At 43.4% G+C, this 27,993-nt stretch overlaps 1 protein-coding gene across 1 annotated transcript in view; it reads right to left on the bottom strand.

Annotated features, from left to right (window-relative positions):
* MAP3K7CL (MAP3K7 C-terminal like) overlaps window positions 1-27,993 on the bottom strand; it is a 40,063-nt gene extending 12,070 nt beyond the window's left edge. The window contains exons 1-4 of the mRNA XM_080919554.1: window positions 27,759-27,993; window positions 25,347-25,455; window positions 10,598-10,659; window positions 344-459 (exon numbers count right to left, since the gene is read on the bottom strand). Coding sequence (XP_080775680.1) covers window positions 344-459; window positions 10,598-10,659; window positions 25,347-25,416 — 248 coding nt within the window. The 5' untranslated portion in view covers window positions 25,417-25,455; window positions 27,759-27,993. The remainder of the gene's footprint in view (window positions 1-343; window positions 460-10,597; window positions 10,660-25,346; window positions 25,456-27,758) is intronic.

Genomic DNA, 27,993 nt, shown 5'->3' on the forward strand with positions numbered 1-27,993 from the left:
TTATATAACTCTAAAAAGGGTTTCCATTTAAATGTGAGACCTGTACTGCTTAAACATAAATTAAAACTCACCCCAAGACAACGTATCCTGTGGACTCTGCAATGGCCATGAAGAATAATATGTGGCCCGAGATGGTTCTTGGCAATTTTAATTTCTTTAACTAAAATCCCCCCCACCTCTTTTTAAAAATGAGCTTCGAGTGGAAACACACCCATAGTTCTTTTTCCTAATGCACAGGGAAAAGCACTTGGTCTACCAAGGTCTGCTGTTGATCCTGAAAGCCCCTCCCTTCTGGCCCACCCCAGTCTCTGCTCAGCAGGAGAGTAGGCGGGAAGGCACTTACCTCCTTTCCTCCAGCAAGGCGATCTCCTTTTTGACTTCATGGTACTCTTCTGCGATTTGGCAGTGCTGCTCAAACACCTGCATGGATTCTACCGAGTCGTGACGAGGCGGCAGGGGCTGCAGAGGAGAAAGAGAAGCCGTCAGTCCGCCCTGGTGTCAGACCGCAGCATGGTGGGTGAACATGGCAGACAGGGGCCACGTCTCTTTGTGGGACACGGGGCGGTGAGATGGTCAGACTCACGGTGACTGTCCTGTGACTTTCATGGCCACCAGGGCCCTGAGACACACTACATGCTGGTTACCTGCCATGTGTGGGTGAAAAATACACTTCACATCAATCTTTGCGTCTCCTTGGCAACTGTAAACTGCTCTAGAAACGATCAGTGGGAGCCCTCCGCCTGTCTGCCTTTATTCCCTTTTTTGTCTACTCCCTGGCCCAGAGGAATGCGAGAGACAGGGTGCAAGACTGGAGAACATGCCGGCAGAGTTAACACACTGGTCAGGAAGACCAGCCCCCACACCCTGCCTGTGACACATGAGGTTGAACAGAGAAGAGATTTGAGTTTCTTCCTCCCGTCGTCGAGGAGAAAAACAGGTCCACTTGGAAAAGTTTTCTAAATAAAACATGAGGGAGAAAAAAAAAAAAAAAAAAAAAAAAACTCCTACTTCCAGAAATCATTTTTAAAGAACTAGTTTCTCCATGAGTTTTAATTCTTATTTCTATGTCAGTAATGCATGATTTAAAACACTATTGCTTGGAATCCAAGTTGTCTTTTAATGAGTTTTTAAATCGCTCCCTAATTAATTATGGGGGAAAAAACATGCAAAGTCCGAGAACCATGAGAGGTTTTTGTTGAGTTGTTTGCAGCTATCTGTCATTATAATCTCCGCAGGTAAACAGTGTGTCTGACTAGGTACCATCCTCACTAATTTATATTAGTAAAGTAAGAACTGTAGGATTTCTTGCTATTTGTTTCCCCAATCCTCAAACACAGATTTCTTTGGGCATTGGATTTGCTCAGTAAATAACAGAAATTCTATAAAGTATATACTTCTGGATGATAGCTAAGAGGACCCTGCTCACTCAAAGGAAGTAAAATTCTACGTAGATGTGTGTGTGGTTGACACACTGAAATTTGTTAACACACACAATTCATGCAGTATGTTAATAAGTTCCACAGTACTTTCAAATTCTCCTTAAGATAAATTTTACATTCCTGTGAATCCTCCTTGTGTGTGGATTCTAACAATAATCACTTTACGGAGCATCTTTCCCTGGGTCCCTAAAATGGGAAACTAGGGCACAGTAGTGTGACAATATAATTCACCCCGGGAGACACAGCCCTTGCCAAAGGAATTCAGAGCTCCTGGCTCCTCCAGCCTGTGTCCCAGAAATCTCAACCCACTCACCGATTTTCACCTGTTACGTTGGCAAGTTACCAAGTCTAACAGTGGAATGAAGGCAGCATACCCCGCGCTCCAGAGCCAAGCTCTTAAATCACCGGTGCCCTGTCAGAGGATTTGCCTCCTGGCAGCCATAAGATTGCACATCTCATCCGGTCCTCATAAACAGCACACAAGCCACACTCGGTTCGAGCGGCGTCCAGCTCAACGCTTGCCACCTGCTAGCACCTGGACTGCGAATCCAGCAGCCGCTTGAGGTCATAGTCAAAGGGATCAGTCCTGCACTGAGGCTCTGCGACCCTAGGACAATGAAGGGGCCAGCAGCTGGTCAAGGTGGGCGCATCCTTTCGGCTGTGGTTTTAAAGGAAAATTGAAAATCCCAAGCGCACTTCCTTCAGGCGAGGTGGAAAGGGGGCGCCCTCCCTCCTCCACCGCTCCTTGGCTTCTCACCTTGCAACTCTCTTTAAAATAAGTGGGTTTGTCCCCGTGGCTTTGTTTTGTGTTTTGTAATTTTATGGGTGTGGGTGGTTCATTTGTGTGCCTGTGTGTGTGTGTGTGTGTGTGTGTGTGTGTGTGTGTGTGTGGGTTCACCACATACATGCAGTGCCCGCAGAAGCCAATAGGTGTCAGACCCCCTAGAACCAGAATTACTGACTGTTCCCAACTGCCATGTGGATAATAGGAATGGAGCCCGAATCCTCTAGAATGGAGCCCGAATCCTCTAGCGGCCATTGTGGCTCCAGCCCCTTCATCTCTGTTTTCATCTGCACCTTAGCAATGCTTCCAGCGAGTGACACCTCTAGGCCTTTTGCGGTTTTAGTTTGGGGCAGGATCTTGCTAAATTGCATGACTTGAATTCACTGTGTATAGTCCAGACTATCCTCAAACCTGTCTCCTCAAGTGTCAGCTCCCTCCCTCCAACCCTGAGTAGCTGGAATCACAGATGTACACCAGTGTATCTGGCTAACTGGCCTCACTTAATTGAAGAAGCGTTAAGATGATGTATTTAGAAGAGGAGGAAAACCTCGAGGGGGTGGGGAGGAGAGAGTAACAGGACAGGTGAACATAATCAGAGCACATTATGTAAACAGACAGAAATGCCACAATGAATCCTATTGATTTATAATGATCAGCTCTCAAAGCTATTTGGCAGGATACTGTTTATCTAAGCAATGTGGTCATACTGCTAAAAGTATGAGGAGTTAGTTAAGTAGCTGAACTATACCCCCAGAAATGACTAAGAAGCAAGTTTTGTTTATTGTAATCCATGGTGCTGATGCAAAGGTGGTTTTTCCTGTTTCCTCGACCCTTCTGCAATGCTTTCTTCCTGGGGTCTGCGGCTGATTTCATTTGTACCCAGCTTTTGTCTTCCCTGACCCTTTTAACAGGGAACCTCAAAATTCTCACCAATCTAAAATGTCAAGCCAGTCACTGCTAACCACAAACGTTGCTGGTCAGCATCATCGGTGGCCATTTGAAGACAACGGACATTTATCTCAGCCCAGAAAATTCATTGAAGAATTGATTTATTTCTATTGCGAGGGGTTTGCAACCCTGAAGAAATTTGAGACAATAAAAGAATGAAAACATGTAGGTTTTATATGAATGAATGAATGAATGAATGAATGCAACACAGGATAATGATATGCTACTCTGTGTCACATCCTACTACAGGTTGCCACGTTTTTTTAAACAGGATCTCATGTCATCAAGTTGGCCCTGATATTACTGTGTAGCTGAGGATGATCCTGAGTTTCTGATCTTCCTGCCTTTTCCTCTGTGTGCACTATTCCTTGTGTGTGCAGAACTGGAGACTGGCCCTGGAGAACTGTTTGTTATGCCAACAGGGCTCCAACCCAAACTCTCTGTGGCCTTAGGATAGCTGTGTACTGCTCTTAGGTGTTCTCTTATGCTCTCTCTCCCTCCTGCTCCCCTTCCTCCCTCTCTCCCTCCTTTCCTCCCTCCCTCCCTCCCTCTCTCCCTCCCTCCCTCCCTCCCCCCTTCCTCTCTCTCTCCCTCCCTTCCTCTCTCCCTCCCTCCCTCCCTTCCTCTTCCCTCCCTCCCTCCCTCTCTCCCTCCCTCCCTCCCTCCCCCCTTCCTCTCTCTCTCCCTCCCTTCCTCTCTCCCTCCCTCCCTCCCTTCCTCTTCCCTCCCTCCCTCCCTCTCTCCCTCCCTCCCTCCCTCTCCCCTTCCTCTCTCTCTCCCTCCCTTCCTCTTCCCTCCCTCCCTCCCTTCCTCTTCCCTCCCTCCCTCCCTCTCTCCCTCCCTCCCTCCCTCTCCCCTTCCTCTCTCTCTCCCTCCCTTCCTCTTCCCTCCCTCCCTCCCTCCCTCTCTCCCTCCCTCCCTCCCTCCCTCTCTCCCTCCCTCCCTTCCTCTTCCCTTCCTCTCTCTCTCTCCCTCCCTCCCTCTCTCCCTCCCTCCCTTCCTCTTCTCTCCCTCTCTCCCTCCCTCCCTCCCCCCTCCCTCTCCCCTCCCTCTCTCTCTCTCCCTCCCTCCCTCTCTCCCTCCCTCCCTCCCTCTCCCCTTCCTTTCTCTCTCTCCCTTCCTCCCTCTCTCCCTCCCTCCCTCCCTCCCTCCCTCTCCCCTTCCTCTCTCTCTCTCTCCCTCTCTCCCTCTTCCCTCCCTCCCTCTCTCTCTCCCTCCCTCCCTCCCCCCCTCCCGTGGCTGTTTACTCTGGCTTTTCTAGAGCTCCCCATAAGAGGAGCCGCTGTGACCAGTAGTGTTCACTAAATTAAGAGAACATACATCCCCAATATCCAAACATACAAGCATGACTTATAGTTTTAAAACAGAGCTACCAGCTCTCAGTTGCACACCAAGGCAGGAATAAGGTGTCTGCAAAAAAGAAGATGAAAACATCTTTGGAGTTGATCAGCTCCAAGTTCAAACTTATTATGGAAAAATAACGGCTCTGGAGACAAGCACATGGAGCAGGGGGATTACTCACCCTCAGAGCCAACTGCCCAGCTCTGAGCAACGCCAAAATGGAATCTTACATCATCTTGGCCAAAACTGTCACTACAGTGGCAAGGGTATTGAATGAACACGGCCCACGGGAGACGCTACAGCGTGAGAACTCTGGCTTTCCCGATCCAAGCGATGCCCATCACTAGAAAAGCACAGCAGCACAGACTCGGGAAAAGTAAGCCAGGAAAAGTCTGAGGGAAAACTTGCCAGGGAATAAAAAGATATTTTTTTTCACTTATGCCCCATGCTGGGTGTCAGGGAGCTGTAAATCAGCTTCATGTTTGTGTTTTTCTCCTGACATCAGGAGACACTCATCCTCTCCTTAGGCTGCACTTCCTATACTTTGAGGCCCTTAGTCCACCAAAGAGACACAGGAGTCTCACCGCCCATTAGAGCATCCGGCACTCACCCTGGGTTCGGTCTCTGGCAGTCCGCCCCAACCCCCACCACCGAAAGCAATTGTTCAAGATTTCTAGAACAGAACCAGTGTTTTCACAGAAACTGCTTGAAGTGTGAGTGAAGGTCTCTTACAGTACTTCAAAGGAGTAAATAAAGATGTTCTTGCAGCCTCGCCTCAAGCCAATTTTGAGACGCAGTTTCCCAAGGCACAGACTGGGGCTTGGATGAGGTCAGAGCCCAGGGTAGCGACTTCCTCTTCACCCCCTTTCCTGAGAGGATAGAGCTTGCAAAGGCTTTAAGTTACACCGCAGAGTCCGGGAGCAGTTACAGCCTCTGGTATCCTGCCCAAATCACCAGGACTAATTTAACATGGTGAAGTAAGAGAGAAACCAAACCGCAAGCTCCGGTTCCAAGAATGTGGCTTGAACCACAGCGGACCATCTCAGTCATGGGTTCCCAGCCTCCAGTAGTGTATCCCATCCTTTGGAAGTGAGCCCATGAGAAAGCACACTGCCAAGCACCCCTCAGCAAGGGACAAAGCCGGCTGAAGCGTTTCCGTTTTGTGCTTGGCGACTTCAGAAACTGCTGGCCCTGTCCACTTCAAAAACACAAGAATTAAATTCTCCTACTTCAGCTTCCCACACAGAAGATATATTAAGGAAGCCAAACATTCTACAGTGGTTGAGAGGACTTCGTATTTATTCCTCGGTTCTCAGGATCACCTACTTGGTAGATCAGGGGTTACACTCCAGTTTAATGTCTCTCAGAATTAACAAGCACAGTCTACTGAAACAAAGGGCAAGAAACTAGGCCAGACTGACGAAAGGAAGATCTAGAGTACACTCAGTTACCGCCATCCAATTTTTTACGATTTTAGGGCTTAAGGATTTGAAGAAATACAGTAACTAACAGCTCTGTAACATACAGTCCTAGTAAGCGCTGGAATTTGCACTGTGTAACTTACGCATTATATGGCTTAGAATAAAACACATGTATGTCCTTTCTGTTGCTCCAGAGACTAGAAAAGAACAATGTAATTCAAGAATTTCCAGACTCATCCCACAGTTGTTCCTAACTGTGATATTGTGTGTCCTAAGAACCACTGACTGGGCTTTTAAAACATTGTTTTTGCAGGGCTGCAGAGATGGCTCAGTGGTTTAGAGCACTGGCTGCTCTTCCAAAGGTCCTGAGTTCAATTCCCAGCAACTACATGTTGGCTCACAACCATCTGTAACCTCTTCTGACAGGTACATATATAGAGAGAACTCATAAGTACATAAATAATAATACTTTTGCAAAGTTCTAAAGTCTCTTGATCTCCCCCTTTTTATATATATTGTATATATTATAGTATACATGTACTATATACTATAATATGTTATATATTTCTAGCCATTCAGAAAAAAATATATTTATATATTTATATAAAATTATTTTTATATATTTATATATAATTTTTTTCTGAATGACCACCAAGACACTTTTATCAGTGTGAGGACAAGAGAGAAATACTGGTCATTTTCAACACCCCTCAGCCTTTCCTGACCACAGTTCCAGGCAAGTATTAAAGATGTCATGTCCCAGATGCCAAATGATACACTGAGGCAAGCCGTAAAGGAAGCTTGTAGAGAGGCTGCCCAGTTAACAAAACATTGTGATACTCAAGGGAAGCCATGATATTGTCTGTTTGTAGAAGTGACATCAGATTAGGGAACTTACGGGACTCTGTCTGAGAAAAGGCAAGTTCAGTGTGCACCACCAAGACACCTGTCACTGTAGTCTCCTGTCACCAGAGGGCTTTAGAAGGCTTTGAAGTTATGGCTCAATTCATTATGTTTTTAAAAGATCATCATATCCCAAGTACCTTGGTCCGAAGAGAACATCCCAACCTCTGTGTGTAACTCAGAATCCGGAGGGGCGACCCTTTGCTTTTGCTTTACGTGTTTAGAAATAAATCTCTTAGCCTTGAATATTTTCTTCAGTCAAGAATTTCACCAAAGAAGACTATTTATGTTGATTGAGTACATTCTTTTTTCACTCACTCTGTTAGGTTTCCTCATTAGCAGATTTCATTCCTACCCTCATCCCGGTGTGAGGCAGCTTCCCGCTGACCAGGGTGAGGCTTAGAGCGAGCTTTGAGTCGGACCACAATGATTAAACCATAACTCAACCACCTCAGCTGAGAACTGGGCTTGGTCTCACATGGGACTGGGAAAGAAGTTCATTGTCTTTCTGAACAGAGAAAAATCAGAGCTTTGTCAACATCTTTCCTAATGGAAGAAAACCACTTTTCCCTAAAGAAAAGTTGTAATCTTTCATTGGCTCTTGAAGTAGTGGACATAGAACAGCAACTTCTTGTTTTATAATTATATAATCTAAACCTGATGTACCAAGTCCTGCTCCTGATGCCTTCCTTCAAGGGATTCAGAAACTTGACCCCAAGAAAGGATGTGAGATTAACCTCCCACCTGCCCGTTCCCAGAGACTGGGGCCTAGAAATGAACAAATAGAGCAATTCCCTTCGTTCTCCGCACCTTGAGGTCCCCGACCCAGAGTCTTGCGTTAATAGAGACATCAAATGAAAGTTTTGTCATGGCTATTCTTGCCCAAGGCTTTTTTTGGCTTCTGTGAAAATAGAAGCACCATGAATTGCATGTTCAAACATGTCCACATTCTTGGCAAAGCAACAGAAAACTCTCAGGGGGTCAAACTGGTGATAGCGTATCTACTAAATAGATACTTTCTGCCTATGCTTTATAAATCATCGAGGAGTGTGCGAAGGATATCAGAAAGTCCCCACAAGTGTTACAAGGCAGTTCTAGAGCCACGTCATGGTAACCTTGCCAACCTTAAAGCAAAACAAGTCTCAGTTTGTCAAACTAATTTAAACAGCCCACGTGTCCCACAAGCAGTAAGAGAAGCAGATCAGCGAATTGATTTAGATAAAACCTTGACCTCAGGTTTCTCATGTAAAAAGTGGAGACAGAACAGTTAGCGCCTATAGGTTTTTGGGTTTTGTTTTGGTTTGGTTTGTTTTGCAAGAACCTAATGAGATCACATGTAGGGAAATGGCCTTTGCCTGCTATGGAGCCAGTGCACAGTGGGGGGAGCTCATTTCAGGGTGCAGCAGAGCGAAGGGTAGTGACACCTGGCATGACTGAAGTCTCCTTGTACTGGTATCCACAATGCTCTGCTTTCTAACTGGCATTTGTTTTCCCACAGTATATCCTAGCACTCAGTAAAGAATATTACAGAATAGAACATCTGTCTGTCATCCAGCTGTCTGGGCCCAGGTAAAGAATGGTTCCTTTGGTCCATAAAGCAGTTTCATTGCTTTTAGTAGAGGATCCTCTGATGTAGCATGGCTAAAATGTGTGCTTGTGCTCAGCATGGGAACAGGAATGTGCTCCCTCGATGTCTTGTGTTTGGGGTTTTTGTTTGTTTGTTTGGCTTTTAGGACTCACCTCCTGGAGAACAGAGTTTATTAGCAACAGCTCCAGACAGAGGCATTCTTAGCCAAAACTCTAGACAACTGGTATGTGTTAATAACAAACAATCTCATCTCTCACCTCATAAACACAAACTGACTTGAACACGGTCTGCTGTGCGGCTAGCCATGCCCTCTCTGGTGGGGAAGTGGTAATGCCATGACCACACCAAAGGAGCAAACCCAAACCATGAGGCCTACCTCATTAAAGATCAATAAAGAGGAAAGTTTCCACTGGAGTGAAATGATTTAATAGAATTATAAGCTGTAATTGGAGTTAGAGGATTTAAATGGACATAGTGACTCTCTAACAGAAAATCATCCAGATAATCCTCAGGGGTGTTGGGAATCCTCTACAGACTGAGCCATAAGCTAAGAAAGATCATTGATATTCAGCTTTGGAGAAAAATGATTATTTTTCCAACACATACAGATCGAGAGAGAGAGAGAGAGAGAGAGAGAGAGAGAGAGAGAGAGAGACTGAGACAGAGACACAAAGACAGCAACAGAGAGAGACAGAAAGATAGAAAGAGACAGAGACAAAGAGACAGAGAACATTCATTCTAATTTCACAGGTTAATAAGAACTGACTTTCTGATTTATCTTCAAAACCTGTTGAACCCTGTTTTCCTCTGGTTTCTATGATAATAAAACATCTTGGAGGGGACAGCATCCAATAGAGGAACATAGTCCTTTTCCAATCCCTGCTGTACTTTGGTGGTACATACATAGACAACCCCTGGAAGACAGTGCTGAATGTAATGTGTGATGTGAGCAAGACAGAAAGGAAAGATGCTGGACCAGTGAGAAGTAGGATTAGGTATTAGCACCTAGAAATCCAGGCTGACAAGCCATGTGTGGCTGGGTGTGGGAAGCACAGAGAAACAGCTGGAGAGGACATCCTCAGGATCACAGCACCATCTCATGATGGCTGTGTGGTAACCAATGCGCCTTCCCACCTGCTATGCAGTCTTTACTGAGACCGACGGACGTGGTCGTGATCTGTTGAACAACCTCCTGTGTTGGTTCTCAGGTGCTACACCTGTAGCTAAGAGAACTGGTTGCTCTCTGAGGACCCAGTTTCCATTACCAGCAATCACCTGGCATCTCAGAAGTGATCTCACGATACCAGACTCAAAAGTGGTACACAGAGAGACAGAAACTTCATATACACAACATCGAAACTTAAAATCTTCTAAAGCCAGAATATACCATCTAAAACATTAAAAGTAAATTAGCATCTTTAAAAAGAAACATTCTGATATGTTCAGCTGAATATCTTTCTGTAGGTCATCTAGAAATGATATGCACCAAATATTGTCTCATAGGTGGAACCAAGAACTTTCTGAAGGTCTTAACTCCTACTTGCTATGTTCCACTAGAACAATGGCTCTCAGCCTTCCTAACGGCCCTTTAATACAGTCCTTCCTGTTGTCATGACTTCCAGCCATGACATCATTCTGTTGCTACTTAATTGCTGCAATGTTGTTCCCATTGTAACATCACTATCTGATATGCAAGATGGCTGTCATGCAAGCCCCAAAGGGGTCAACAACCCACAAGTTCAGGAAAGAGGCCGGTGGCAGAAAAAAAAAAATTATTCCAAACCCTTGGCAATATGACAATTTTGGGGTTGATACTAAGTGAAGCAAAAGTCCAATGGCCTGGACACATCACAGTGTGGAGAAATGGGGCCACGTTCTCAGCTGCAGCTACTTGACTCTGAGCATTCGGGGTTCAGGTATCATAGCCGGATAACCACAGGCATTCCCCAACTACTTCTGTCTGACCCTGGGGCTCCAAAGACACAAATGTTTTTTTTTTGTGTCTTTGTATCTGCCCTGTGTATCAGTTGGTATCACTTAGTATCTGCCCTGTGTATCAGTTGGTATCACTTTGTATCTGCCCTGTGTATCAGTTGGTATCACTTAGCCGTTTCCTGGCTCGCCCTATTTGCAGCCCTGTAGGAAAGCAGGCATACCTTTGCAGAATCCTTACCTGGAGCTGCTGCTCTAACTCTGGGAAGACCAAAGGAATGGCATCTTCAGATGGCGTGTCATCTAAAACATGAAGAGACAGTGATTACTCAGCGTGTTCTGTACCTCGTAAGCATCAGCCGTCAGTTTACGTGCACACGGAGGCACAGAGAGCTTAGGTGGCCTGACACGAAGCTTTTAAGTGTGTGTGTGTGTGTGTGTGTGTGTGTGTGTGTGTCCGCAAATGTCCACTCCAATAACTCCAATAACTCTCCAATTGAAAAGGGCTATTTAATACTGTCACATTAGCCCAAACCAAAAAAATATGATATGCATGAAAGTGCTTTAACGAGGTGCTAATGGGGTAGCCGGAGCCGCTCCAATGGGGCAGAAGGACATGTGTGAAAAACAGTAGCTTCACTCGGATAGTTTTGCCCTTTACCCCATCATAAACCACCATTTACAAGCACCTCTCCAAACTCCGTCCGGATTACTACGGGTAACAGCCAGCAGCCCAAACAGGGACTCGCTTCCCACAGTGTCAGGCATCACGGCCAACCTGGGCAGAATCCACAGCTGCGGTTCCAAATGAGCATGCGCCCACACTGCTGACGTATGCAGCTTGGTTAACCGTGGGCAGCTCCTGCTCCTTCAAATAGTCTTGAGGGTCAGTGAGGAAACCTGGCAGAAATGTTGTCTCAGATACCTGTTACCCCCCCCCCCCAATTTCTTCAAGAACAGGCTGCTACACCAGCCTCGGTGCCTTGGTAACAGGTTCTATCTCTCTAGAGAACTTTGACTTCATAGGAACATAAGTTATTTATTTCCAAACCCTTCCCCCAGTACATGCCTGAGACTACAACACACACACACACACACACACACACACACACACACATACACACACACACACACACACAACCAAAGCCATTTCAAGACATAACCAAGCAAGGAAATACATTAGTTTTTATATTGTCACTAACATAATCAAATTCACTGGTAAAAAACTAATTGATGTTCCCTTTTAATTATGCATGTCATATACAACAGAGAAGAACAGTCACGGTTGGTATCCATGGAGATTTTGTTCCAGGACCCCTCATGGATAAAAATCTAAGGATGCTCAATTCAAATCCTTTATCTGAAATGGAGCACTTACATATAACTTAGATGCATCTTCACGCATGTTTTCATCTCTAGACAACTCCTAACAGCACAAGGTGGTTGCTATGGAAATTATTGCACTCTAGAGGCTAAGAAAAACAACAAAAAGAAATCTGTACCAGTTCAGTACACTCCAGTGTTTTCTTCCCTTGGCTGAATCCAGATACGGAAGTCACAAATACTCAAGGGCAGGCAACTCTATTCCCTCCCAACTCGCTGACAGCATGGTCCAAAATAAAAATGTAGTAAATAACACAGGGCATTTGTGGCTTCTGAGGGACACTTTTTTGACGGCATGAAAGACAAACACCAGAGAGATGGCTTAAACATGGATGATTTGAACAAGATGATTTAAACAAGTGACCTCTGGTCACTCGCTAGCAGTTGGGATATTTTGGTCAAGAGCCTTGAAATAGCATTCTCCCTTAAGAGTGGTCTAAAATAAAGGCAATATATCATCACAACGAAACTCATTTTGTAACTGCAGTTGTGCTGGTCAGTGGATGTTCGTGGTTCATTATTAATCCAAAGCACAGGCTTCATGGAAGGCTAAAGCCTGTGCCCCTTGGATGTTCCCTTCCTATCAGAATAAGGAACCACAAATTCTAGTCCGTTACTGTGGCTTTCTCCATCCACATTATCACTGGCAAAGAGACTGGCTGAAATCACTGACACTTTGCAGAGATGCCTTCCATTATAAAGTTTATAAGACTGATCTGGGTCCTCAGTCCATTTAACTTACTTCAGTGTAGCTTCAAAGGCCTAGACATTGTGATTATTTGAGCTCATCAGGAGCAAGACCAGTGATTTGACAGAAAAAAAGAAAAGAAACATATTCTGCTTCCGCATCCCAACCCTGATGACCACAGGCAAGGAGGCACTTGGAAGGAGAAACCACTTCTGTGAACTACCACAGACATGGCATGACAGAATTTTCAGACATACCTAGGATGAAGCTCAGGGCTTCCTGACATCTAAGCTCCCCTGCCCACTGTGCCATTACACTCCTTGCTTCATTTTAAGGAAAGTGGAGGGTAGCTGCTCCACACTGTGGACAGCAGACGCCCACGATGACCCAGAACGAATGAGGCGGCGTAGCGATCAATGTCTTTATACACTATGCTGAGACTCATGGGGCTATGATTTGCGGATAAATGAAGGCTTGCGATTGAATCTCTTTCATGGAGAGGGAAGTCTAATCGGCGTAATGGATGTTTTACAGACAAGCAGAAAGCAAGCAAGACCTTTGTTTCAGAATGGACCGAGCTGGCTTAAGCCGAGCAGGAACTAGCAGCGGAAACAAGAAAACCGAAGACAGATGCGAAGAGTCTACCAGCCAACCGGCATCTCCCACACCATGCCATCTGCTTTAGCTGGCAGCATCGCCTGCCAGAAATTTGAGCGTTTGAGAAGTTGCTTACAAAGCCACCCCGTGTTGGTGTGAAGGGTGTTTACTTTTAAACAGTGGCTGCCTTCTTTGACTGGTTTTTTAAATAGGCAAATATTCTAAAAGCAGAATGATGAATCACAGGATTGGGCCGAGAGAAAAGAAGGAAAATGACTCAGGCAGGCCACTAGACAGCTGCTCCACAAACATTTGGCCAAATCTTTGTAACACTTCCACCATCGTAATGGATCAGAGCCCCCGCGAGTCGTCAAGTTTATTATGACAGTTCAGAAGCACACAGCAAACTGTACAGTAGCTATACCAAGAAACCCCTAGGCATATTTGTTATGTTTTTCTAATGGAAGCAGTTACTAGATACATTTATAATGGGACATGATCCCAGAATAAATGCACTTTTATTACGATTTAACTGCCAAATATTTATTGTCTATGATGTGCGCAGTAAGGACTCAGACTACATGCTGAACTGAAAAATCACTTTATCCTGGGTTTTAATGTTGTGAGAAAAAGTAGAATGAATGCTCTGTGAACTTTATAGACAAGATAAAGGCAGGACTAAATTCCAGTGGTAAAATACTCATCTAACACCCAGAAGAGAGTGGGTTATCTCCAGTATGGCCGAACAGAAAGACCAACTAAAAGGCATCCTAAAGAATTTTTTTCCTTTTAAAAAAACTTAAACACTTTTGCCAATTTTTATTTTTGTACCATATACATGCCTGGTGCCCACAGAAGCCAGGAAGAGGCTATCTGATTCCCTGAGACTGGTATTATAGACAGCTTGAACCACCATGTGGATCCTGGGAACTGAACTCAGGACCTCTGGTAGAGCAGGCAGTGCTCTTAACCACTGAGCCATCTCTCCAGCAAGGATATTATACACAAAGAGAAGAGTTAGGAAAGGAGAGGGAAAAAATTAATAAACAGATGCTCACTGCCTTGTTTGGCAGCTGTGATGTAACTGTGCCACAGTGGTTCTTAAGGTAGACGTTTCCTATTGGTATTCCAACTGCACGGACACGGCGCGGCACATTTTATGAAGGGCTCCTTTCAGCATCCATAGATGTTGGTTGGTTTTCAAGGGCACTGTGTTTTCACATTTCCTTAAACCATCTTATCTATGTTTTTCAGTGGAACCGACAAGATCCACAGAGGCTGGATACGAAGCCCTCACTTATATCGAGGAACTACCTGCTCCATCTGAGTCGTGACAGAAAGCTGAATGAGAGATGAGTAAACGTTGGCCCAGGCCATCAGCGTCAGAATCAGGACCATGTTATAAGAAGACCATGACTAGCAGCCTTGTGAAATGAGGCATCTCCCGGCCCAGAGCACTTTCCACTGTACCGATGGGCTGTTTACCTTCTGGCCAATGATTTCCCAGAGTTTCATTTCATAAGCCTGGACAAATTCTGGCAGTCATACCTTAGATTACACGCAAGTTTTATCTTAGTTTGTGAAGATGATTCGCAAACAATTTACTGCACTTTCTTACTCTCCCCGTGCTTCAGAGAGAATGTTTTGGAGTAAAGATTAGATGAACTTGAAATAAAAAGACAGACATTGTGTTGGGCAATTTCAGCTTCGTATGCTAAAGCCATGTGTTAAAACTCCATGGCTACACCTGGTTTTATTTTGTTTCAAGTGAGAAGAGAGGAAGAGTCTGTCAAACAGTTCTACAAAACAACATTTGAAGATTGCTATTCTAAACGCTCTCTCTCTCTTTCTCTTTCTCTCTCTCACACACACTCTCTCTCTCTCTCTCACTCTTGCTCTCTCAAGACATATATATACACACACGCACACTGTAGAAGAGGGCACCAGGTCCCATTACAGATGATTGTGAGCCACCATGTGGTTGCTGGGATTTGAACTCATGACCTCTGGAAGAGCAGTCAGTGCTCTTAACCACTGAGCCATTGCTCCAGCCCCCTAAATACTTTCTTGGTTGGGAAAGATTTCTACTGGACTTTGGGGTCCAAAGACACTGCGTCCATCATAGATGTAACCAGAAGGAAGATTGGAAGGTGCTAAATCCTTGCTGTAAAGACCTTGGGCTTTCATACGTGGGTCCCAGAGAAAAGAAGAACCACACTAGCAGATATACTCAAGCCCACCTCACTCCTCCCTACAGAACACAACAGGCTCCCCTGTTCTGGATCCTCTGAATAACTCTATTTTGTATGCTGGGGAGATGGCACCATTGGTACAGTACTTGCTCTGCAGGCCCAAGCATCTAAGTTTGATCTCCAGAAGGCAGGTAAAATGCAAGGCAGTATGGCTCATGCCTGTAACCTTGGCACTTGGGAATTAATGAAATTCGGGTTCAGTGAGAAACCCTGTCTAAAAGAACAAAGGTACACAGAAGTAGAGAAAGATGCTGTCTACCCCTGTCCTACACACATGCTCATAGTGTGCACCCAAACATATATTTGCACACACCTACATTCACATTCATATACACACCACTCATACATCAACATCAGATGCTGGCGAGGTTGCGGAGAAAGAGGAACACTTCTCCACTGTTGGTGGGGTTGTAAACTGGTACAACCACTCTGGAAATCAGTCTGGCGATTCCTCAGAAAATTGGACCTAGTACATGCACCACAATGTTCATTGCAGCTCTATTTATAATAGCCAGAAGCTGGAATGAACCCAGATGTCCTTCAGTAGATAAATGGATACAAAAACTGTGGTATATTTACACAATGGAGTACTACTCAGCTATCAGAAACAATGGCTTAACAAAATTCTTAAGAAAATAGCTGGATCTAGAGAATATCATCCTGAGTGAGATAACGCAGTCACAAAAGAACAGACATAATATGCAGTCACTGATAGTGGGATGCTAACCCCAGAGGCTTGCACTCCCCCAGAAACAACTCACAACTCACAGACTGTGTGAAGTTCAAGAAAAAAACAAACCAAAACAAAACAAACAAACAAACAAACAAAAAAAGTCATGCTCAATCCTTACACACCAAGAACACATTGACAAATTCCGGGTTACACCCTGTTTTACATGTACTTTTTGCTCATTGTTAAAAAAAAAAGAAAAAGAAAAAAAAAAGCCAAGCACTGACACAATTGTATTTGTATACATTTATGCAAAAATGTTAAAAAAAATTTTTGTCTTTGTTTTTTAAAATAAAGTTTAAAAAAAAAAAAAAAGACAGCCAGCCAGTAGGACACAGTTCCTATCGGTTCTTTATCTTTAGCAAACACCTGGTGACCTTGACGGATGCCACAGCTCCTGAACGCCGTAAATGCTCTCGCTCTGCACAGAAGGACCTGTGCAGCGTACAGCAAGCTTTGGTTTTCAGGCGTACTTCTCTGTTCCCTGTCATTGTCACGGTCACTTTGCTGCTCCCATCCCTTCTCCTTTTTCTCACAGGACCTTTTGACTTTACTCAGTTCACTGGCACACTGTCTTTCAAAGGCACCAGGCACAGCACATTGCGCACTGCTGGCCGTCCCCACACGTACGTTCAGCCAATCATAGACTGGTACGTTCAGCCAATCATAGACTGGTGTACGTTCAGCCAATCATAGACTGGTGTACGTTCAGCCAATCATAGGCTGACATAAATGTTGGAGAAAAAAGAATCATGTCTGCAGCGATGTGCATTGGCTGCTTCCCTTGTTTCTGAGATAACAAAAGATGGCTGTGGTTTCCACGGCCTTCATTCTGTATTCGGTTAAGTTTCGTGGAGACCAAACACAAAAAGATGTACATGGGCCATGCGTATACGGGTTGTGCGTATACGGGCCATGCGAACACGATGCCGTTTTATACAGAGGGCATGAGCATCTGCAGAATTTGGTGTTGGAAGGGAGTCTGGAATCAAGAACCTCAGAAACCTCTGGAATCTGATCAGCATCCCTTTATTTCCAACAGCATGCTAGAAATAACCTCTCATTCTCCCACTGACTACTGGGATGCTATTTGCTGTCAGGGACATTCAAAAAGAAGTCAAAGTCTTTACTATATAATGTAAGCTTTCCTGGAACTTATGGAAGTCCTCCTGCTCCTGTATGAGTTCTATAGGTCTGCACCCCTATGCACCTGCTCATGAAGTTCCCTCATTGAATGAGCCCTGCCTCTGGCTGGGTAGTGATACAAAAAAATGCCCAGACCCTGAAGCCTTCCTATTTACTAATTGCTTATCTGAAGCTAACTATTTAGTTCCCTTAGGGAAACATTTATACAAATGGTTTTACAACATCTTCCTGCAGGGTTATTAGCCCTGTGAAAGTTGGAGGGGGGGGGTACAAATGTCTACCTAATCCATGAACATATACTTCTTGTATAGCCTTTCTTTGAAAACTTAAGCAACATATTCCAACCAAAATGAATAAAACTGATTACATCCCAAAGAATCTTTATTAATGATAATTAACTCCAAAAGGCTGTAGGTGCTATATTATTGATTTCACAAAGGTGTTGTGAATCTCTAAAGTTAAAAATGGCTGCCATGGCAGATCAATGGAATAGAACTGAAGACCCAGAAATGAACCTACACATCTATGGTCACTTGATCTTTGACAAAGGAACTAAAAACAATCAATGGAAAAGGACAACCTCTTCAACAAATGGTGTTGGTTCAACTGGCAGTCAGCATGCAGAAGAATGAAAATCGATCTCTTCTTATCTCCTTGTACAAAGCTCAAGTCCAAGTGGATCAAAGACCTCCACATAAAACCAGGTACACTGAAACTATTAGAAAAGAAAGTGGGGAAGAGCTTAGAACACATAGGCACAGGAGAAATTTTCTTGAACAGAACACCAATAGCTTATGCTCTACAATCAAAAATCGACAAATGGGGCCTCAGAAAATTGAAAAGCTTCTGTAACGCAAAGGACACTGTCTAAAAGGACAAAATGGCAAGCAACAGATTGGGAAAAGATCTTTACAACTGGTAGAGGCCTAATATCCAATATATACAAAGAAGTCAAGAAATTAGACTCTAGCGAATCAAATAACCCTATTTAAAAAAATGAGGTACAGAGCTAAACAAAGAATTCTCAACTGAGGAATATTGAATGGCTGAGACGTACCTAAAGAAATGTTCAACATCCCTAGTCATCAGGAAAATGCAAAGCAAAACAACCCTGAGATTCCACCTCACACTAGTCGAAATGACTAAGATCAAAAACTCAGGTGACAGCAGATGCTGTCAAGGATATGGAGAAAGAGGAGTGTTGATGGGTTGTAAGCTGGTACAACCACTCTGGAAACCAATCTGGAGGTTCCTCAGAAAATTGGGCATAGTTCTTCCTGAGGACCCAGCTATACCACATCTAGACATATACCCCAAAAAAAGCTCCAACATCTAACAAAGATACGTGTTCCAACATGTTCATAGCAGCGTTATTTATAATAGCCAGAAGCTGGAAAGAACCCAGATGTCCTTCAACAAAGAAATGGATGCAGAAATTGTGGTACATTTACACAATGGAGTACTATTAAAAACAATTAAAAACAGCTATTAAAAACAATGACTTCATGAAATTCCTAGGCAGATGGAAGGAACTTGAAGCTATCATCCTGAATGAAGTAACCCAGTCACAAAAGAACATTCACGATATGCACTCACTTATAAGTGGATACTAGCCCAAAAAGCTCAAAATGTCCAAGAAACCATTTACAAAAATTGTGAAGCTCAAAGAGAAGGAAGGCCAGAAGGTAGATGCCTCAGTCCTTCTTAGAAGGGAGAACAAAACCTTCATGGGAGGAAATAAAGGGACAAATTGAGGAGCAGGGATTGGAGAAAAGAGACTGCCTCACCTAAGGATCCATCCCATATGCAGCCACTAAACCCACACACTATTGCTGATCCCAAGTAGTGTTTACTGGTAGGAATTTGATATGGATGCCTCTTCAGAGGTTCTGCCAGAGTCATACTGATATAGAGGAATAGGATACTTGCAGCTAACCATCAGACTGAATACAGGGACCCCAATGAAGAAGCTAGAGAAAGGACTGAAGGAGCTGAACTAGTCTGCAACCCCATGGGAAGAACAATATTATCAACTAACCAAACCCACCACAGCCCCCAGGGACGAAAATACCAACCAATGAGTTTGCATGGAGAGACCCATGACCCGAGGTGCATATGCAGCAGAGGATAGCTCTCTCAGGCATCAGTGAGAGGAGAGGCCTTTGGTCCAGCAAAGGCTCATTTTCTCAGTGTAGGGGAATGCCAAGGCACTGAGGTAGAAGAGGGTAATTGGGAGAGGGAGCACCTTCATGGAGGCAATGTGGGGGGGGGGGGCTGGGATTGGGGGAAAGGGGATAACATCTGAAATGTAAATACAGAGAATGTCCAATTTAAAAAATGCATAAATGACTCAAAAATAGCTACCATGGTGCTCCTTTTCTTGCTGAGTCTGTCTGGCATCCAGAATTCTAGCAGAACTAGAACTTTAACTTTCTATTAAACACATAGATAAAATTATTAAGCATCAGAAAAGACTGGAGATCAAAAAATAAACCTCAGTATTCACTTATGGTTAGACACAGTAAGACTTCCAAGCATCTTTCTGGAAAAAAAAAAAGTGTAGAGAGGAAAGAGTGCCAGAAACATCTCGGCCCTGGGGAGAGAGGAAAAGATAATACTCAGAGTAGGAAAAGTTAATAGAAGGAGACAGTGACAAGAAACACGTCACCTAAGTCAGCCAGTCTAATAGCCAAGTGCACTTGGACAGAAAGGTCACTGCACCATGAGAGCACATGAAGTGGTGGTTACGTTGGTTATTCTGCAGAGTTCCTACTGCTAGACAGAACGCAAGTATTTCTGAGATGAAAACAAAATACTTTAACGACTCTGATAGAATGGCTCCTGGAATTCTAGACTAAATCCTGTGTGGTTAATATGTGCCCTAATGTGAAAATTCCAACAACTTAATTTTTAAAAAAATGTTCACAGCTACCTACCATCCCAGGCTGGTGCTAGCTAGTGTCCTTGGGGGGAGAATAGGGCAGAGAGAATGAATAATACAAAGTCTGTATTTATATGAGCTTCTGCCACCCTTCTAACCAAGTTGGAGATAAAGAAAATTCTGGGTTAGTTAAATCCAGTTCTAAATTCTCTCCCATTAAAAAAGAGCTTATGGTTCATCATAATTCTAATGGAGGGGGAGTTTTTATTCCTTATTTTATAATATTTATTATTGTGGAAACTAATTCAGTGGAAGACCTCATTTAGGATGGTAGCATTTAGGAATTCCTTGTTTGGAAATGACATTGAGCATATTGTGTTGGGGACTTGATTTAATGGCATCCCAAACTACATGGGAATTCCCATGTTTGCTTGTAAGACGCTGCAGGTCCCTGCCTCTAGTTGATTTTGACTGGGAAATAAAGATCCTAACAGCCAATGGCTGGGAAGGTAGACTGAGGCAAGACCTTTAGATTTTCAAAGGCTAGAAACTGAGAAAGTGGCCATGGGCCACTTCCATGATTGGACGTGGACTAGCAGAGATGAAGTGTAGATTTTAAAAGATGTTAACTCAGGGTTACTGGAAAAGAGAGTGTTTGCTAGCAGGGGGAGGTTTGGTAGTGTTTGGCTATTAAGGTAGTCATGGCATATCAAAATCAACCAATTGTGTGTGTGTGTGTGTGTGTGTGTGTGTTTCATTCATGAATCCAGCCAGGAGTCAAGCAGTAAAGTTCACAGCTATGGTGTTGAAGATGGGCGTAGCTGCCTCCAGGAATTACAATTACCTTAGTACCAGTATTATGAAGGACAGAGGTCTGGAAAAGATGACTGTACCTTTTAGGACTCCATATGTTTCTTCCCAAAGCCTGCCTTATATGGAAGCCCTCTCAGGTTCACGGAGACTCTGAAGCCCAGTTCCTCTTTTTCTATCAACGAACAATGACCACTCTTGAAAGCCAAACTGTCACCCAATTATTCCAATCCTTCCTTCAAAATCTTTTTCAAACTCCATCATTTCCTCCTAAACCCAGACTCACATCACTTTCTGTTGGTATAGAGCACCTCTCCCATTCTCTCTTCTCTCCACATTCTAGACTCTTCTACCGAATTTCTATCATTTTGTTTTATCAGCCTCTGTTCAAACAGACCGTGGCTTAGTGTTTTCTGAATACACCACACTTTTCCTGACTCTTAGGTTTTGCTCACAATTTCTGCTTGGAAGCAATAGAAAGAGAAATTACCAAAAGATAGGTTTTTTACATACATACTTTATACCTAGAGATAACACCCTTCTATAATCTAGCTCTCAGCCCAGTTTTATTGGTAGCTCCCTTCAAGGGCTAGTAAACTAATCTCAGACTTTTAAGGTTGTTTTTGGGGGGAAGGAGGTTCATGTCTTGCCTCATTGTATGCGTCATGTCCCCCAACTCCCTGTACACATCCTTATAGCCTTGGCAAAGCACTGGAGCATAGGAGATAAGAAAAGTCAGCTTCTGAGAGGGACAATGACACTAGTCACTCGCTGGACTTCTAATCCCAAAACAACAGCAAGCAGCTGCACTGTGAAGTATATCTTGGCATCAAGAATCAGTGTGGAATGTCCATGGGGCACATGTGCCCTAGTCTTTCATGTTTATCTTAATACCCCCATTAATACTTACCATGCTTATGGGACAAATTGCATATTTAATTTGGGTTAAGCACTTGACAAAATGCTTCACCTATAAGGTAATATCTCATGCTTCTGTCCATATGCAACTCAATGAACACTATGAAGATGAGTCCCAAATTATTACTCTTCCCTAAATCCAAACCCCTAAATGTCTACAACAATTGTCTCGGGAATATATGCCAAAACATCTTAAAATCACTGGAATAGTAACTATATTAGTCCTATAAGAGATGAATTCATGGGGACCAGAGAGGTGGATCATTGAGTAAGAACTCTTGCTGTGCAATCCTGAGGACCAGAGTTCTAATCCCAGCACTCCCATTGCATTGTATCCTGAAAATGCCTGCCATTCTGGCTCTAAAAGATGCAGCGCCAACTTCTAGTTTTGGGATAGCACATACACATAAACAAAATAATAGAAAGGATAAGATGTGATCAAGATAAGTTTTATACACATATAAAATTGCCAAAGAATAAATGATCCTCAAAAAGAGAAACAAATATATCATCAACATTCACAAGTAAAGACGCATTCCTTCCCCTTTGACTCTGCATACCCATCCATAGTTTGTCTAACAGTGAGGAATTCAAACTCCTCTTAAGGCCACGTTCCTTTAATTTTTTTTTCTTCCTAAATATGTGGTCCACAGGATGGACACACTGGAATTCACAAGGCATGTACAGCTTGCATGATGGCAAATGTTACTCAGTGTGCAATTGGGATGCTCCACACACTCCTTATTCAAGAATTCGGAGGGAGTATCCCAAATAGCTACAAAGCATCTTTTGGCGAGCTAACAACTTCATGTGCATGGAAAATTTCCAAGTCCTCGACTCTGAGCAAGCCTTGAAATGTTGCACATTTAATATGTATAAACATGTAAGAGGGCTTCCTTTGTCCTCATAGAAAAGTAACAGGATCAGTATATATAGATCTATAAGATCAGTATATATAAGGGTAGGATAGTTATACATATGTTCTTTATTTCTTAGCATGTTTATTTATTCTTTGATAAATTTTTACTTTACACAGTGTATTTAAAGGATATCCATCCCCCATTACTTCCCTCTGAGTCCCCCTCATGCCCCTAACCCATCTTCCTCACAAGTTCATGCCCTTTGGCTTTTGTTTTTCTAAGCATGTGTTCTTGATTGGTGCTGTCAAGTGATATGATCAGGCTAGGTTGAGAAACAATGACATCTACCCACTGCCTTAGATTCTATAGTCAGGCAGCCTTCCTAGGCAAAGTGAGACACATTGATCATAAAGCTAAAATATTTAATTTTGATAAATTCTTTATAAACCTTCCTATACATCTTTTTGTGGAAGTAGAGGATAAGAATTACTTAAAGTGTAGCCTGTTTGAAACAGAGCTGTTAAGAAACACAAATTTCAGAAATGGACATTTATAAAACATTAAAAAGAGAAAAGCAAAGACTAAAAATAAATTTAAATGTACTGATTCAAAATGCTCTAAAACTCTCAGCCAGAGTCCTGAGAATTCAAAGACAGTGCATTTTGGTATACATTTGGACTTCAAAGAAAATTTAATTCATCCAGCCCAAAGACGAGACTCTCATCTCTACAACTCTTTTCCAGTATGGTGTATTTCTTTGTCTTGTGCAAAGTTATATAATAATTTTACTTGAGTGAACCAAGCAAACCAAGCCTTATCCACTGAAAATTTTATATGTAACCTGGTTTATTATAATGGGACATGTTTTGTGCCTATGGGACATATGTAGAAGGGAAATTAGACATCTTCTTACTTCTTGGATTATGAACTTGCACATGTTCTTGAGGTTTACTTACTACATTCAGGATATGAACTTGCACATGTGTCTTGAGGTTTACTTACTACATTCAGGATATTCTTTGAAATTTTGGATCTATGAAGTGTCTTAAAAATGGAAAGGGGCTTTCTTGTACTTTCTAGTCATATAATAAGACATAATAAAGAGGTTTGGACTTCTTATGACCCAAGGTTGGAATATAACTCCATTATTTCCTAACAATGTGGTCTCCAGCCTCAGAATTCTACCCTGTAGGTATGGATTGCTCGTGGTCATTTAAACTAACACAGTTCCTTCTGCAAAGAGAATCAGAAGGGTAATGTTTACTTCTAGGTTGGTGTGGCTCTTCCTAGTGATGTTTCTTCTCACCAGTGTCTTACAGAATAACTCTTAAGTGGGAGACACAGTACATTAAAAAAAATAAGTCATGGAACTCGTGTCAAAAAATATACAATAAAGAGTCAAGTGTTCACCTCTCCTTACTCCAGTACATTCTTCACTGTGACCACGGTCTGGGAGACTTTAAGGAACATGAATAGCTATACAAACACCCAGCATACGGGTGTGTCCTAGCAGAATTTCTAGAGCCAAACTCCTTACTTTCCATTCTTTGGAAATGATTCTGCCACTTTTCACACATTAATATTCTCTCTCTCTCTCTCTCTCTCTCTCTCTCTCTCTCTCTCTCTCTCTCTCTCTGTGTGTGTGTGTGTGTGTGTGTGTGTGTGTGTGTGTGTGTGATGAAGAGGACAGCAGACAACCTTGGTGGCATTATTGAAGTGCCACTCGCCTTGTTCTTTGAGACAAGGTCTCTTTCTGGGACCCACTGGGTAGGAAGGGACAGAGAGCCCGAGGGTCCTTCTGCTCTACCTCCCCATGCTGGATTGACAAGTGTGCACTAACACACCTAGCTTTTTCTTAGGCTTCTGGGGACTGACAAGCACTTTACTGGTTAAGCTATCACCCCATCCCTGAAGCATTAATTTTTAAAACAACACTCCTATAGGGACATCACAGGGAGGAAGAGAGAAAATAACAGAGAAAATGAAACTCTGTTCTCTGAAGACCTGAGGTTCACATGGTACTGTGTGATCAGGTGATTTTAACAGGGGACGTTAGATTAACAGCAACAGCCAATGCTGGTGCCTGTAAAGCAGACTTTCCTTTCATGACCCCTGTGACCTCCCACCACTTGGGCCCCTTGATCAAGGATGGTGCAATTCCATATGCGTGTTAAGAGGTCACTGAGGGGAGCTATGACAAAAGGCTCTAAATATGGCAGGTTCACCTCAGACCTTACTATTTAGAGAGGCCCCTCTTCACCTGCCCCATTCATCATTTCTGGTGAAGTCTGTTTGTTTAGCCGGAAGTGTGGGAACACCAGTGAGATACCAAACCTCACACACATGCAGCTGGAATGGGGACAGTGATATTTTTATATTATCCAACCAACTGCCAGCTCTTAATAAACATTTCCTCATGCCATATTAACAATGACATCGTTTGCTATCCTTAGAAGCTCTGACCGTGCCATGATTTTTATCCTAGAGGAAAGGTAGAACAGGAAAAGGAGGGAGGAAGGAGGAGCTACAACAACCAAAGTGGTGGTGGTGGTGGTGAGGAGAAACTTCTAGAGGCACTTCTGTAATGTCTAACGGTGCGTGGTGGGGTACCGTACACCTCGTCAGACCATGCCAACATACAGTTTTGAACATTCTCATGGAATCCAAATATGGTGAAAATTCTGCAAGTGTAGGAGGCAGCCCTCTCCCCTGGAGTCACGTGTACCTGAGGCATCACTGAGGCTAAAAGCGATGCGTACTGGTTTATCTGCAGGTACCCTGGCTGTGCTGATCATGTGGGCACCTGAGGCCCGGCCTTCTCCTGGGTCTTCCAGCTGCAAGGACAAGAGATAGCCATTGTCAGTTTACCCAGCATCGCTCCCCGACACCCCAGAGATCTCAGAAAATAAGAAGGGAGATTTAGTAAGTTGCTTGTTCCCACATTTTAAGTACATACCTGGTCCATTTTTAATTTTTTTTCTCTCTCTCACACAAAGAAAAATTACTTTGGTAATAGAAATTCAGAATGAATGAAATATGGTTTTTAAAATTCCCGTTTCATATTTTCAATATTACTTTCCATTGATCAGTTGAATCTTGGTTTCTGGGGGTTACCTATTATTTTTAATTGGGGAGAACATTTAAAAAAAGATAGTCTTAATAGACTGTCAGATGGCTTCAGACAAAATCGTTTTTCATGCTCAGTGGCTGGAGAGAGAGCCCAATGGGTAAAATGCTTGTAATGCAAACAGAAGAATCTGAGTTCAACTCTCTTGTAAGAAACAGAGGGCATGGTGGTACAAACTTGTGACCTCAGTGATGGAGAGACAGAGACAAGCAGATCTCTGAGGCTCCCAGGGCAACTAGCCTAGCCTAATTGGCAGCAAGGTCCATGTACTAGTGAAAGACCTGGCCTCAAAGAACAAGAAAGAGCAAACTAGGAACAACTCTAAAGGTTGACCTGTGGCCTCCACATGTATATGCACACCTGCACCACCCTGCAGACATGCAAACACACGTACACACAAAGCCTAAATTAAATGTGATGTTTCGTTGGGGGTGCTGTAAAGGATGGGTATAAGGGAATCATTTAAAGTAAACCCCCAAACCATTTTAAACCACTTCAGAAATGTATTATGTAGATGACATCCTTAATTATCTGATGGCCCAGACATCTATCAGACATGTGCACCTAAGGTCTCAACAGCAGGGTCCAACCTCAAACAAGACTTGGCCACGGGGCATACAGCTAAAATGACCAGCACTTGGGATGTGCAAGCAGGGTCATCAGCTGATCCAATGCAATATTTACTAAACTGTGAATTCAAAGCCAGTTTGGGATACAGGAAGCCCTCTCTTAAACAAAACAAAATACCCCAAAGCATCCTACGAGTATTTGGCTCTATTGATTAAATTATTTAAATTATTATTTTAAATCAAATTATTAGTTAGTTAATAAACCTAGAGACAATGCGTGGGAAACATCCTATACTAACATTTCTATTTTTGGTCATGCCTCTCCTAAATTCTCTTCTCTTCATCTCATGTGGGCAGAACCCCCCCCCCAAAAAAAAACCTGCATGATATTTTAAGAAAAAGGTCTCCAAAAATGGCAAGATAAAGATAAGATCTTTAGCCATCCTCAGCAGGATCCTGGGAACCGCAGTAGCAGAATATTTTCTCATGGTCAGGTTGTTTTTTTTTTTTTTTTTTTTTTTTTTTTTACTCTTTCCCATAGCTTTGCTGTGTCTAAAAATAGTATCCAGAACACTGGGATTTGTTATTACAGTTACTTATGTGGGCAAGTTCAAGGCATATATTTGTACAAGTGCATTCACATGCACATACATTTTGAACCGTCTTGGGTACAATACCGAAAGAAAACAGGCTTCTATTAGCAATCCAGGAAAACTTAAAAATACAGCAAATGTTTATGAGCCACTTAGAATTCGGGTGAACCCATTAAGCTAATCCTCACGATAGCTCTTAGCACTGGGCATTCTCTAGACCATGGCACATAACTTTGTGGTACAAAAGGATGGCATCCTGAAATGGCATCGACCTAGCGCGGGACTTCTTGCTTTTACAAAAAAAAAACAACCCTCTGGCACATTTCTGTGCAGTTTCTTCTGCTTGGTATCAGCATTCTCTTAACCACCTGTTTCTGAGGAAAGCACAGACGGTCTCAAATTGAGCAAAACAAACATAAGCTCCGAGGCTTATAGCCAAAAGGAAAAGTCTTACTTCTGGGCATCCTACAGTGCCCAGTCTGTGTGAGTGTGACTTCTAAGGACGGGAAGCTCACTCTTCTTCAGGTATGTCTCTTCCCACTTCCCTATGTCAACTAATGAAGCACAAGACGGAGATCTGCCTCTTGGGTTTACTAAACAGACCTCTGCTCTGGTTTCAAGCTACAGGGATGAAATTCACAAGCACAGCTAAGGGCGATACAGCAGAAATATCTGCCAGCCTCTAAAAGGGCGATATCAGATGCGGTAGATTTTGAGTTCCACACAACATCCACACTTGCCTTTCCATCCCACCTCCCGGGGAAAGCGGCTGCTCGGTCCTGTAACAAAGCCTCAGTTAAGTTGCCGGTGCTTGAGCCGTTAGCTGAGTTTCACACCTGTTGCCTTACCTCACTTAGTTGAGAGTCTGCGCTTGTGTAATCCAGGGCCAGCCACTGCCTTGGCCAGTCGTTGAGTTTGTGGAGTCAAGACTCAGCGAGAGAGCCGTCTGCACCTGCCGCATAGCAGCCACCGACACTCTGAGGAGCAGAGACAGCTGCCCAGCATGTACACTACCTGCTCTGCCCCGGACCCCAGTGTCCCATCCCACGGGACCTCCCTGTTCCGCTTCCTCGCATAGCCCCT

The sequence above is a fragment of the Micromys minutus genome (genome assembly GCF_963924665.1).
Source record: "Micromys minutus genome assembly, chromosome: 7".
Taxonomy (NCBI): Eukaryota; Metazoa; Chordata; class Mammalia; order Rodentia; family Muridae; genus Micromys; species Micromys minutus.